The sequence below is a fragment of the Azolla caroliniana genome, unplaced genomic scaffold (genome assembly GCF_043228905.1).
Source record: "Azolla caroliniana isolate FFs.n. ecotype wild unplaced genomic scaffold, voAzoCaro1.0.p SCAF_1133, whole genome shotgun sequence".
In the NCBI taxonomy this organism is placed as follows: Eukaryota; Viridiplantae; Streptophyta; class Polypodiopsida; order Salviniales; family Salviniaceae; genus Azolla; species Azolla caroliniana.
Window position 1 is genome coordinate 1 of NW_028231568.1, and position 11,712 is coordinate 11,712.

Sequence of the window (11,712 nt, forward strand, 5' to 3'; positions counted from 1 at the left end):
AATTGCAATAAAAAAAGTAATAATATATTGATAGGGCCCGTTTTTATGTCAGTTATAGGTGAAGAGTTCCATTGCCAACTCCATTCTTCATTGCCATAAGATGGCAAAGATTACTCGATAACCTTTGTGTGAAAATCCATATTCAATTGAAATCAAATTGTTAATAATATAAAATGTACAGTGCCACGTAGGTCTAGAGTTCAAGGTAAGAAAGGGCATGTTTTTCAAGCAAGAAATCCAGTCAATTGAAATCAAATTGCAAATAATAATATTGGCAGGGTTTGTAGGGCCAAATCTCCTGATCAAAAGAAATGTTCATATTGATGAACATAGAAAAGGTACTGTAGCTAGGATTTTTAGAGATAAGATTCCTTGATTACTAGAGAAGAAAAAATGCTAACATTGGCTCGCATAAAATAAAAATTATCATGCACCTTGGTTTCAAAGAGCGCTCCACACTCATTGACAGTGCTTTCGGATACTTTTGCAAGAGTAGTTTCATCCGCTCATCACGTATTCCAAGTAGGTGGAAGAATCTGATCTTCGTCTTTAGGAATGGTATGGTTGACGCAAACAAAGATGGAGACATAGCTAAAAGCTTCGGCATATCATCCTCATTGAGTCCCAAACTCTCCAAAAATCCCACAATCTAAAAGTTCATGAAGACTTACAAATCAACACAGTGGCAACTGAAGATAAATTATGAATTTCCTTTTTTTTATGGTTTTTAAGTACTCACTTCCAAAAATGCTCGTGGAGTCTTTAGTAAGAGTTGTGGACTTTGGGAAATTACATGCCCAATCTTCTTCGTTTTCAAACCAATTAACACCATCTGATGAGCCATTGCCTTTAGAGTTCTTGTGGAGGATCCTAACAGATTGGGGCATTTTGTAATGGAATGTCGAACACTTCTTGGAGAAACCTGGAAAAAGTCCACTTCTTGGTGGAAGTTTTACTAAAACATCCACATACTGCTCAAAAATCTTGATAATATCAAATACTTGCCCATAGTAAGACTATTTTTATCTTGCCCTAGAATCTTAGTACAGCCTTCCAACATTGTATTGATAATTGCAAACAAAACGTTTTTAGCTTAAGATAGATAATGGACATGTTATCCAACAATCTTCATGATCCAAGTTATTTTTCACAAGAACCCCATAGAAGAAAACTAACATTTCTTTTCGATAAGCAATGAACTTTGTGATGCTTTGTTCAAAGATGGTAAAAGAATTATGCAAATCAACTTCAGGAAATGAGAAAAGAATATTACTTTTGTTATCTTTAAGAATTCCACAACTTCCTTCACATTATCCTCCACACCTCTGCTCAATATCCAGGGATATTTCACAATCATCATGCCATAATCTCGCGGCTTTACATTTGCTTCCTTTGTGCAAGAAATTTAAGAAAGTTTAGATCTGCAAATATTGTATTAAGCTAGCATTTGTATGTATAACAAATTAGTTTTGAGAATCATAAAGCTAAATTTTTTTACAACAAATCAAGAAGTATAAGATGGCACCTTCTTTAATGTTCTCAATCTATTTTGAAGCTCTTCTATGTTGTTATAGAAAAGGATTGAAGGATAGAGCATAATTATTGAAGCAAGTTTGTTCCTTGGCACACCTATTTCCTCAAAGTAGGTCATAAGAGTCTTGAGATCTGTATTGAGGTCACGGCAAAACACTTGAGGAAATTCCTCAATAAAATATGGTAGGGCTTTTCTTGGACTGCTTAAAGAGCTGATACCTCCCGGCCTTGCTTCCATCTAAAAACTTAATCATATAGTATAAATATGTCATTAACCCAACTTTTACTTCAGTATATAATCACATCATTGCTAGTAAACAAACCAAAGATTATAGTTGTGGGAAACCTTTTCAAAGAATGAAAGAGTCTTTTGAAGACTATCATCTGGACTGATCGACATCTCACGCATCATTCTACGAGATCGTACAACAATACCATCATCCCTTTCATCTTGAAGAACATCCTCGAGGAATCTCATCTAAGGAAAATATTAGGATATATGAGGTGATATTAACACTATACTAAGATCATTGTTACTATATTTATATAGAGTAAATAGAAAGATTGAAATTTTTATAAGGAACACTCTTTCACTTGGTTTTGGGTGAAACAAATTCACGCCTTCTGAACTGTTCTTGGTGATTATATGACACGACATAATCTCCATAAAAATAAACCTAACGTTTTTCACCACAACTAAGAATTAAGCTTTTATGATGGACTCTTAATGAGAGGTAACCATAAATTTCCACATGGACGTGAAAATGGGCCTAGACATTTCCATAAATCGCCGATCTGTGCTTAGGGTTTTTAAATGCTTACTTAAAGAGACAGAAATCTACACATGAAAATTCCATTTGGATAAACAAATGAACAATAACCTTTACATAAAAATTGGCAACGGTTCGGTTCAGGTTCCAGTTTTTTTTAACGTTCGGTTTGATGGTTTTTAAATGATTTTTTTAAACAACCTTTTCAGTTTAAAGCCTAATTCTCACCCTTTAGGAAAAATCTTTAAAATTTGAAATAATGCAAAATTTTAAAGACCTAAGTTGAAAACCAAAACCAAACCATGAAACCAAGTTTTTTAACGGTTTAATGGTTTGGATTTTTACCTAACGGTTCGGTTTAAACGGTTTCATGGTTCGATTCGATTCAGGTTTCAAAATGTTTAAATGGTTTGGTTTTGACACTCTTTAACCAAACCGAACCGAACCGTTGTTGATTGTTACCTTTACACCAAATCCAAGCTACTATATGATAGATAATGATTCCTAACCTTTTGCATGAAATCTGAGATTTCACGTTTAGGATTTCAAAATGCATAAACAATCTTACTTTTTCCATCGCAAGATAACTAATATGTGTAATGTTTGGGGTTTCAAAATGCACATAAAAATTCCATATGGATATGAAAATAATGCCAACCTTTTGCATCAAACCTGCAATGTTTTGGGAAGAGAGAATATGGGTGATCCGAGAAATATGTTGTTTACCCACTCCGAAGCTTTCTATTAAAGCTCCACATCGCCATCGACCTCTATCAGCCAAGCACAATTCCAAAACCTTGCTATAAAAGTCTATATTTGTCTTCTTTTCAGGCTTCTTCTGAGAAGTCCATATGGAGAGCTCTTCAAGCTCTAAAGATGCATCTACAAGAGCTTGAAGTGTAACAGGAGCATTGGAAGAGACAAAGGTAGAGTCTTCTTGAGAGAGACCAACTTCTCGGAGAGACAATGACAGAGCAAAACTTGCTTGCTGAAGCATAACATAAACATTACCATCATCATTAGATTTGGTTTTGGCTGAGAATATAGTATCATTAGATTTATATTTTTCTTGGAAACTTACTTGTTGAGGAACATCATCGTCATTAGGTGCAGCTTTAGCTTGGAGAGTTATTTGTTGAAGATTACCATTATCATAATTTGGTCTAGATTTAGAATGGAATGTTACTACGTGTTTAGGAGCATCATCATTAAGTTCATCTTTAGTTTGGAAAGTTTCGTGCTGAAGATCCTCCTCCTCCTCATCGTCGTCATTAGATTTAGGTTTAGAATGTAAGCCTGGTTGTTGAAAATAATCTTCCTCCTCCTCCTCATAATCACCATCATCATCATAATCAGGGTTAGCTTTATCATGGGGGCTTACCTGTTGAAGAACATTATAACTAGGTTTAGGTTTAGGTTGGAGAGGCCAAAAATCGATCTTCTTCTCTGCATCGTTGATGATTCGAGGAGATGAAGTGCAGAAACAGAGGGTTGGGAAATGAGAGGATTGGTGCGATGATGCGGCTGCGGTTGCGATTGCGGTTGCTTGTGGGCGATGGAGGAGTGAAGAAGGAGGTAAGGGAGGAGGCCTCAACATGGCCGTGCAGGTCGTCATCATCACATCGAACTGAGGGAGGAAGCATGATCATCATAATCCATCATCCGCTCTGTGTATCTACTCTTCTTCTTCTTCTTCCAACCAACATACCTGCCCTGTCTCTTCTTCTTCAGGGGGGAATCCTCAGGGTCTTCTTCTTCTGGCTTATCTTCTATCTACTACTACACCATAAACCCTCTAAATCTTAAGAGTTTGGGTGTCCATATCTTCTATATTTTGGCCTCACTCAATGTTTGGGTGTCCATATCTTCTATCTTCTGGCCTCACTCGATGTTTGGGTGTCCATATCTTCTATCTTCTGGCCTCACTCGATGTTTGGGTGTCCATATCTTCTATCTTCTGGCCTCACTCGATGTTTGGGTGTCCATATCTTCTATCTTCTGGCCTCACTCGATGTTTGGGTGTCCATATATGGCTAAACCCTCTCTAGTCGGTTCTCCATGTCATCTGCCCGCGTGTTAAACCATGGGGGAGGGGGGGTTGAACTTTGAAATAAGCACTTGGTGGTCCATGTCTTGGTCTCTTCGTGTTGTGCATAGACAGACTCCTGTTAAATCCTTAGGTTTGGATACCTTAGTGTTAACCCTTGGGTCCGAATCATCAGAGCTCGGCTCTTGCGTACCTAAATTGATCTGTGTATCGAGTCTACTACTAGAAGTCTAGAACAATACCTTTGCATTCATTCTTGTTCGCCATACATTTAAATATGCGTTAGAAAAGTGATGTTAAAAGCAAGAATTGAGATTGGAGATGTGTATTCATGTCTTTTAAGTTAATTTGAAATGTATGTACAACTTGTCGCTTAAATGACATCTTAAAAATGAGAAAACCAAGGACATCTCTATTTTGAGCTTTCTCTATTCATTTTGAATATGTTGGAATTCCACCATGCTTTTCCATCTTCTCTTCATATTGTGTGTGTGTGTGAGAGAGGGAGAGAGAGAGAGAGAGAGAGGGGTTGCCTTTGGGATTAGCTCTAAAGCAATGTGGACTAGCAAAATGCAATTGCTTCTTTTGCACTATTCAAATGGAAGATAGTACTCATCGTTTCATACAATGTCCGACTACTTGTTAGATTTGGAGTTACATTTCTCAAATTTGGCAAGTTTTATCAGGGTGTTATTTGACGCCTACACACTGGGTGTTTGTACAATTCACACTGGTTGGCCCAAAATTAAAGATGGAGATCGTTTTCCGATTTTTGAGGTATTTGGGATTATGGCATAATTGGGATATGCACAATGCTTTTGTATTTGATGGTAGGCATAGAGTCAAAGCATATCTATGAAAGTCGAAGGGAGTACTAATGTGGCGATTTTCTTTATTGGAGCAAGTGGAAATTCTTTCCTTAGTGGAATGTTCGTCTTGCCTATTGGCAATTCATCATGTTCCACCACCCATGTAGTTAGTGGGTGACCATACTCCATTGTGACACCCATTGTAAGTAGTTTTCTTCACACACATTATTAATATGTTTTCATTAGAGAGAGAGAGAGAGAGCTTGTTTTATTGCCATCCTCAAAGGTTAAATATGACCTTTAGAACCAAAAGTGATCCATTTTTACACTATGTTGATACCTTTTTACACAATATGTTGGAATTGAGTAGCCACTCTTGATGTCAAGAATTTTATTAATGAAATGTTTCTCCTTAAGGTTTCTCCAAAATTTACCAGTGGTTTTCATTCACTTAGTATTCATTTTTTTATATACTTCTTTTGTATGTTTTAAACACTTTTGATGACTTTACTTATCTTTAACTATCTCTAAGTCATTGGGGCTGTCTTTGGGGTGATCAAGAGGCCGATCATGGTTTATATAACTATAGTGTAGGTCTATTGACCATGGTTGATGGTGTGGCTGTCATTTATTTGTAGTTGTGGCTCTATCTCAATAACATGTGCCTTATATCAATGTTTTTCTAGTGCTCATGCTATAATTTGAACCACCAACTATCTAATTGTATCTTTAAGCTCTTTTCTTGGTTGGGCTTTACATTGTTGGCTATCATGGAATTGATTTTGTAGTTCCAAGACCTTGAACTCTTCATTAGAAGTGTGATCCATCTAGAGGTCCACTCCTCATAGAGCTATGTTGTTTATTTTTACCTTGTCAATATCCACTAATTGAATGTGGATTATGAAGTTTTAAGATTTGAGTTGCTTCATTGGTTATTGTGTTTTGAGTGGCCTTGAGGTCTGCTTAAAGTGTGGGCCAATTGTTGTCCTAGGTTGTCTCTCTCAAAATAGGAGACTTTATAGGATGCATTGGTATTTTTCTCTAATGTTGGTGATGGATCGGAGTTGAGTATAAAGAACTTGTGATAAGACCAAACTTGTGAATGATTGCACCACAAAAGTAATTCTCATCAACACAAATTCAAATGTGTTTAAAATACACAAAAACAAATGCGAGAGAAACAAATCAATGTCTTCATAGAGGATGACATTGCATGGTTATGTATAAAAGAGAAGTTAATATTACAATTAATGAACAAAACACCAAAATCACTACTATCTTATGGCATAACACTTGCCTCATCAACCAAAGGCCAAGAGTTCAATTTTTTTTCCTGACCTTGGCTTTCAAGGGAAAAAATTATCATAAAAAAGAACCATGATACATTTTTATCCTTGTCTTAGGTCTAGCCATAAAAGGAGACGGGGTGGTCGTCCCATTAACCTTGCCTCAGATGATTTCTCCATTGATTCTTGAATGAAGCCACACTTGTCATATAGCTTAATTGCACTTTCATTCCCTATAGCCACATGGGTATACAAGTCTGTAATACCTGGAAAAAAAATGGAAGGGGATAATGGTTGATTTAATATAATTTAATCCCTACTCACTACTAGCGTACATCTCATGGACTAGTTCCCTATTGTTATCATCAAGAGTTGGTCACCATTTTTGGAGACCTCTCCCTTATGAACCCATTTTAACACATAGCAATCTTTTGATGTTATGACCACACAAATCATGGTGATGGTGATGTCTCACATGTTGAGATACACTTCACAATTTTAGGTAGTGAGATGATGACAATGACCACAAGTAAAAGGAAAGAGACGACCAAAAAATGCACAAAGAAGAAGCATAGACATTTTTCTTCCTCCCCGTGTTAGAAGATATGATAAGAATAATACTCTATCCCTTCACCCTTATTACTTATATTAGGATCTATTCTTTTCTCACCGTTTTAAGACCTTATTACAATTATTCTTTTCTTGTGCCCCTGCCACTGCAAATGTCCTAATGCTAAAGAATCAAGATATATGGAATGCACTAATGTTGTTGCCACTACCAACACCAACACCAACAATAGTGATGCTAAGATGGTAAAGAGCGAACCTATAAACCTTTATACCCTCCCAAGTGTGGAAGGGGTGTGATGATGATAAATGCCAAGATGTGATAAACGGATTGGGCATTCTCTCTTCATCATCATCCCATGCTCATTACATTCCCTAGAGCTAAATCTTTGGTATTTCTCTCTTCATATGTGTGTGTGTGTGTATGAAGGAACAGTAGGTGAGAAAGATTGAATATCTTTTTGTGCTCAACATTACATGATTTGTACACACTAAGCTCTACCAGAAGTATGGTGGAAGGCAAGGCCAAAAGTCATCCAACAAGGATGAGATGAACCTTGGTCAATGTGACACGGATCCACATGATGGACCATTAGACTTATATGGCACGCTACAATAAATATGACAAGGAATACCATTACTATATAGACAATCTCAGTATACTTATGGCGAGGACACCTAGAGTGAAAAAGGTCATGTAAATAGCCAATGGGCAAATATATCTGCTTGAGTTCACTTGCTCAAAGGAAAGTCGAAGATGCATGAGCAGGATGAAGATAATCATACCTCCAACAAAGATGGTGTGGAATACGGTTCCTGTATAGATGCTCTCGGTGTACTTATGGGCAAGCACACCTTGAGTGAAGAAGGTCATACAAATAGACAACAAGTGAATATATCGCTCAAACCAGAACAAACGATGTCCCAAATAAAAATGAACATTTTGATATGCATCAAGACTACATCTTGAAATGGACCATAGTAAGATGGGATCACCAACATGTTTGAACCGGTCACTAGACTGAAACTCTCCACCAAGGCACTTGGCATGGACAATTTTGGAAGGCACCTAGGCTATGTCCACCCTAATTCGCCAAGCTTGACAGAGAAAATAAAATATATCAAGTCAAATGTAAGTATCATCCACAACAAAATTGAGCTTGACAGGGTGTGTTGAGAATCAAACTCAATTGTCCAATATGTGAACTCATGTGTGGTGGATATACCCATGTACTTAAAGTTCACCTCTTTCTTGTCATATCATTTATTCCTTCTCATCAAGAATAAACTACCGTTGTCATAATGTCATCAATAATTAATGAGAAAAAGTGTATTATATATGCCATTTATCATAACTAGTCAATGAGAAAAAGAATATAATATTCCTTTTCCTCATTAACTGTTTCCGAAAATATATCAACCTCTATTGTGTCATGGATCATCTGTACAACAGGCTCGGTATACTTCCTTCACCCCTCTTGAATCTCAACATATCAGGTGGATGATGATTGATTCAAATACGTCAAAGATCCCATCTCCCGGTACGATTCATTTTAGGATATAGTCAAGTAACACCTCAATGTACTTCGCCAACTTAGTTATCCGATTTCCATTTTCGATTTTCAACAACTTTTCTTCTAGTTTGAGTAATGTACTCACTTGTAAAGGTAAAGAGGGATGTTTGAGGGAGCAGCTATTGATTGATGACGTTCAGCAAACAAGACTGTAGTAGAGATGAGAGTAGAGACACAGATTTTTGGGTGTACCCAACCGCCTTGATTGGTGGACAAGAAAAAAAGGTTATTATATTAGTTAACCCTACAAAGAAAGAGGTGTGTTCACATTACAAAAGGAGGTGTCCTGTCCAGGTGAACAATGTGTTCACATATATACGAATAATTACCTAATTTGTGAACTACGGGTCTTTACACCTAACAACTTGTTGGCTGTTTGCATGGTCTTCTCCACTCTAGACGTCCTCGCAATAGGCACACTTAAGTCATCATCTTTGCAGGAGTGATATTCCACACCCTCTTTGTTGGAGCCATAATTGTCTTGACCATGCTCAAGCACCCGCCTTACCTTTGTTCATATGAGCAGAATCATGCAAATTGCATTTGTTGAACCATCCAACAAACCATCAACCGGATTGTGGATCATGCTAGTGAAAGGACCATATAACGATTTGTCAAGTTGTCAAGCATGCACTTGATCTTACCATTGACCAAGCAGTTGAGAGTGTCCTCGATTGCACCATTCACCGAGTCATCGACTGTGCCATGGAACAATTGCTATTTGAGCAAAGGTATTGGATTGATTCGTGCACATTTTTCTCAGTTACATACTATTCAAGAAATTATACAATCAATTTATCTCCTTTTTCTCTCTTTGGAGGGATTGACCAAGAGCATTTGGTGAAATGAAAATATAGGAGCATTTGGGGAAATGACAAAAAATTGGAGTATTTCAGAGTATCATGTTGCATGAGTATAAAGTTCCTCTCTCTCTCTCTCACTCCCAAAAGGTAAATCATCAAAACTAAAATAACTTCAGGATGAAAAAGAAGAAAATCAATGGATACAATCAAGAACAAAAACATGTTGGCAAACGTACCTAGTGATATTGCAACTGTCCTTGCGTATGCAATAAGACTTAGGCCGATGCGTTTTCTTTGCAATTCTTTTGCAACACAAACATTGCTAAGATATCCACGACATTGATTCGCTGCATTACCCTATCAATAATGCATCCAAAGTAACACTTGTTTTCAATTTTTTACACAATTTTACATCTTTTGTATTGAATACTTTCATCGAGTATTTACCTTCTCCCTTCTTTTGCTTTTTATCATAAAAATACTCACCTTACACTAGTGAAATTTAGTTTTCCAGTCTCTTTTTCTCAACTTCTATGCTTGCGCAAATGTGGGTTAAATGAGCATCTACTTCACTTGAATCTCAGCCATATCCTTATTTGAGCAATAAATAGAGATTAAGAGAATCTTAACCTGAATCAAGCACTAGATAGACTTCATTAGTTAGACTATCAAACCTCAGGACAACTTGCAATAAGTTCATCAGGCAAAACCTACACTAATTATGACTATCAAATCTCAGGACGAGTATGCTCACTAGGCCCAAACTACACTAGTTATGATTATCAAACCTCAGGATGAGTTCTGATAAGCTCACTAGGAGCAAAACAGGATGACTTGCAATCCGTTGATCAGGAAAAACCCAGACCATTATGGACATAGCTTTAGGTCCAAATGGGAAGACTAATTTATCATAAATAAATAAGGAAGGATAATTATCGTAGGGTTTGAGGCAACCTAGCATGGTCAGCAACATGTAGGCACTACGTGGCGGCCAAGGAGCCTTTGGCTTAATATATAAATATGGGACTAACTACCCCATTTTATCATCTCCTGGGTGAGAGACTCGGAGACTTTGGTGGTTTGGCGAAGTTTTTGTGTCAAGGTGCCTATCATCTCATCTACGCCATGGTACATCTCTGAACCATGTATGCTGGTTTGGCAAAGTTTAAGGGTCCTCTCAAAGCCTTTGCTTGGGGGTGGTTGGGAGGAACAACGTCCTCACTTATTGATTTCTTTATTTTCAATAATATCATTAGTTTGATCTAATATTAACGATTATCAAACCTCGGGACGACTTCCGATGAGTTCATTAGGCAAAACTGCAGTTTGATTGATATCAAGAGACCCCACCACTACTTGATCCTCAGATGTTCCCATCTCTCCATCTATCTGCCATTCATGGCAAAAAATATTTTGAGGCAACTCACATATATGCATTTAATTAAAAACCTCCGTGAATTAAAAGTGAATTGACATTGTTATCTCCAACGAATAGATTGTAAATCATATGTATGCCTTTTATACATAAATGCCCACATGCACATATGGCTCAAATATTCTGTATGGTGCATTATGCATATAATCAAAACAGAGAGGAAACTCCTTTTTAGTGCATACCATGTGTCACTAGTTACTTTGTATCAGCACATGTCCCAGTATAGAGATAGAGGTATCGATATCCTTAAAGGTCAAAAGATTGCATTTTACGTTTAAGTTTGTGAGTTCAAGTTTCGAGAAAAGATAATCATAAGTTATCACACAATGTACATACAAATAAAAATAAAACTTTAAGATTACCTTGCAGAGTGACAGTAATTCTTCATGCATACAATCAATACTGGTTGAAGGAAGAGTTGCCAATACGCAATGAACTTTTCCGAATGCCGTCCTTTTACCTTCAACCTTTTCTTTCAATGCTTCGAATTCAATGGCTGAAAGGTATTGAAGATGATCCTATATCAGTCAAGACACCACCCCTATGATCAACCAGTTTACATAGAGCAAAGTAAAACTAAGAAAAAAACAAAATACCAAATTAAAATCGATATGGTTTATGCGTGCATATAAATTTCACCCTCGCATATAAATTTATCTACATCATAGGTTAAATATCTTTGGCATGAGACGTCTTTGAGAGTCTACTGTGACATTTTTTAAAACATCCTTGTATATAAACTTATCCACATTATAGGTCTAATAATTTGGCATGAATGTCCTTGACAGTATTGTATCGCATGTTTGACATGTCTTTATTCTACAGCAATTTTTGACATGTCTTTAATGAAAACATTCCCTTGAAGTCCAAAACATGATATAACCCCTT

The 11,712-nt window shown here is 36.8% G+C and overlaps 2 protein-coding genes across 2 annotated transcripts; both read right to left on the reverse strand.

Moving 5' to 3' along the window:
* Positions 1 to 364: 364 nt before the first annotated feature.
* On the reverse strand, positions 365 to 3,915 carry LOC147847357 (uncharacterized). The gene is made up of 7 exons (XM_087339290.1): positions 3,385 to 3,915; positions 2,962 to 3,291; positions 1,880 to 2,011; positions 1,526 to 1,771; positions 1,274 to 1,390; positions 740 to 922; positions 365 to 649 (listed from the first exon to the last, which is right to left on the reverse strand). The coding sequence occupies exons 1-7, from the start codon at positions 3,898 to 3,900 to the stop codon at positions 380 to 382; spliced, it is 1,794 nt and encodes a 597-aa protein (XP_087195416.1). The 5' UTR covers positions 3,901 to 3,915; the 3' UTR covers positions 365 to 379.
* Positions 3,916 to 6,363: 2,448 nt separating this feature from the next.
* On the reverse strand, positions 6,364 to 11,416 carry LOC147847358 (GCN5-related N-acetyltransferase 7, chloroplastic-like). The gene is made up of 4 exons (XM_087339288.1): positions 11,187 to 11,416; positions 10,674 to 10,778; positions 9,626 to 9,746; positions 6,364 to 6,711 (listed from the first exon to the last, which is right to left on the reverse strand). Exons 1-4 carry the CDS (start codon positions 11,214 to 11,216, stop codon positions 6,548 to 6,550), a joined length of 420 nt encoding a protein of 139 aa, XP_087195414.1. The 5' UTR covers positions 11,217 to 11,416; the 3' UTR covers positions 6,364 to 6,547.
* Between the last annotated feature and the right edge of the window lie 296 nt (positions 11,417 to 11,712).

Coding starts and splice junctions, on each gene's coding strand:
- LOC147847357 (XM_087339290.1), bottom strand. CDS start 3,900: ATGTTGAGGCCTCCTCCCTTACCTCCTTCTTCACTCCTCCATCGCCCA. Junction 3,292..3,384: donor ACGATGATGTTCCTCAACAA/GTAAGTTTCCAA, acceptor GTTATGCTTCAG/CAAGCAAGTTTTGCTCTGTC. Junction 1,772..1,879: donor CTCTTTCATTCTTTGAAAAG/GTTTCCCACAAC, acceptor TTAAGTTTTTAG/ATGGAAGCAAGGCCGGGAGG.
- LOC147847358 (XM_087339288.1), bottom strand. CDS start 11,216: ATGCATGAAGAATTACTGTCACTCTGCAAG. Junction 9,747..10,673: donor TCATCGGAAGTCGTCCCGAG/GTTTGATAATCG, acceptor CATTATTGATAG/GGTAATGCAGCGAATCAATG. Junction 6,712..9,625: donor GACAGTTGCAATATCACTAG/GTACGTTTGCCA, acceptor TTTTTTTTCCAG/GTATTACAGACTTGTATACC.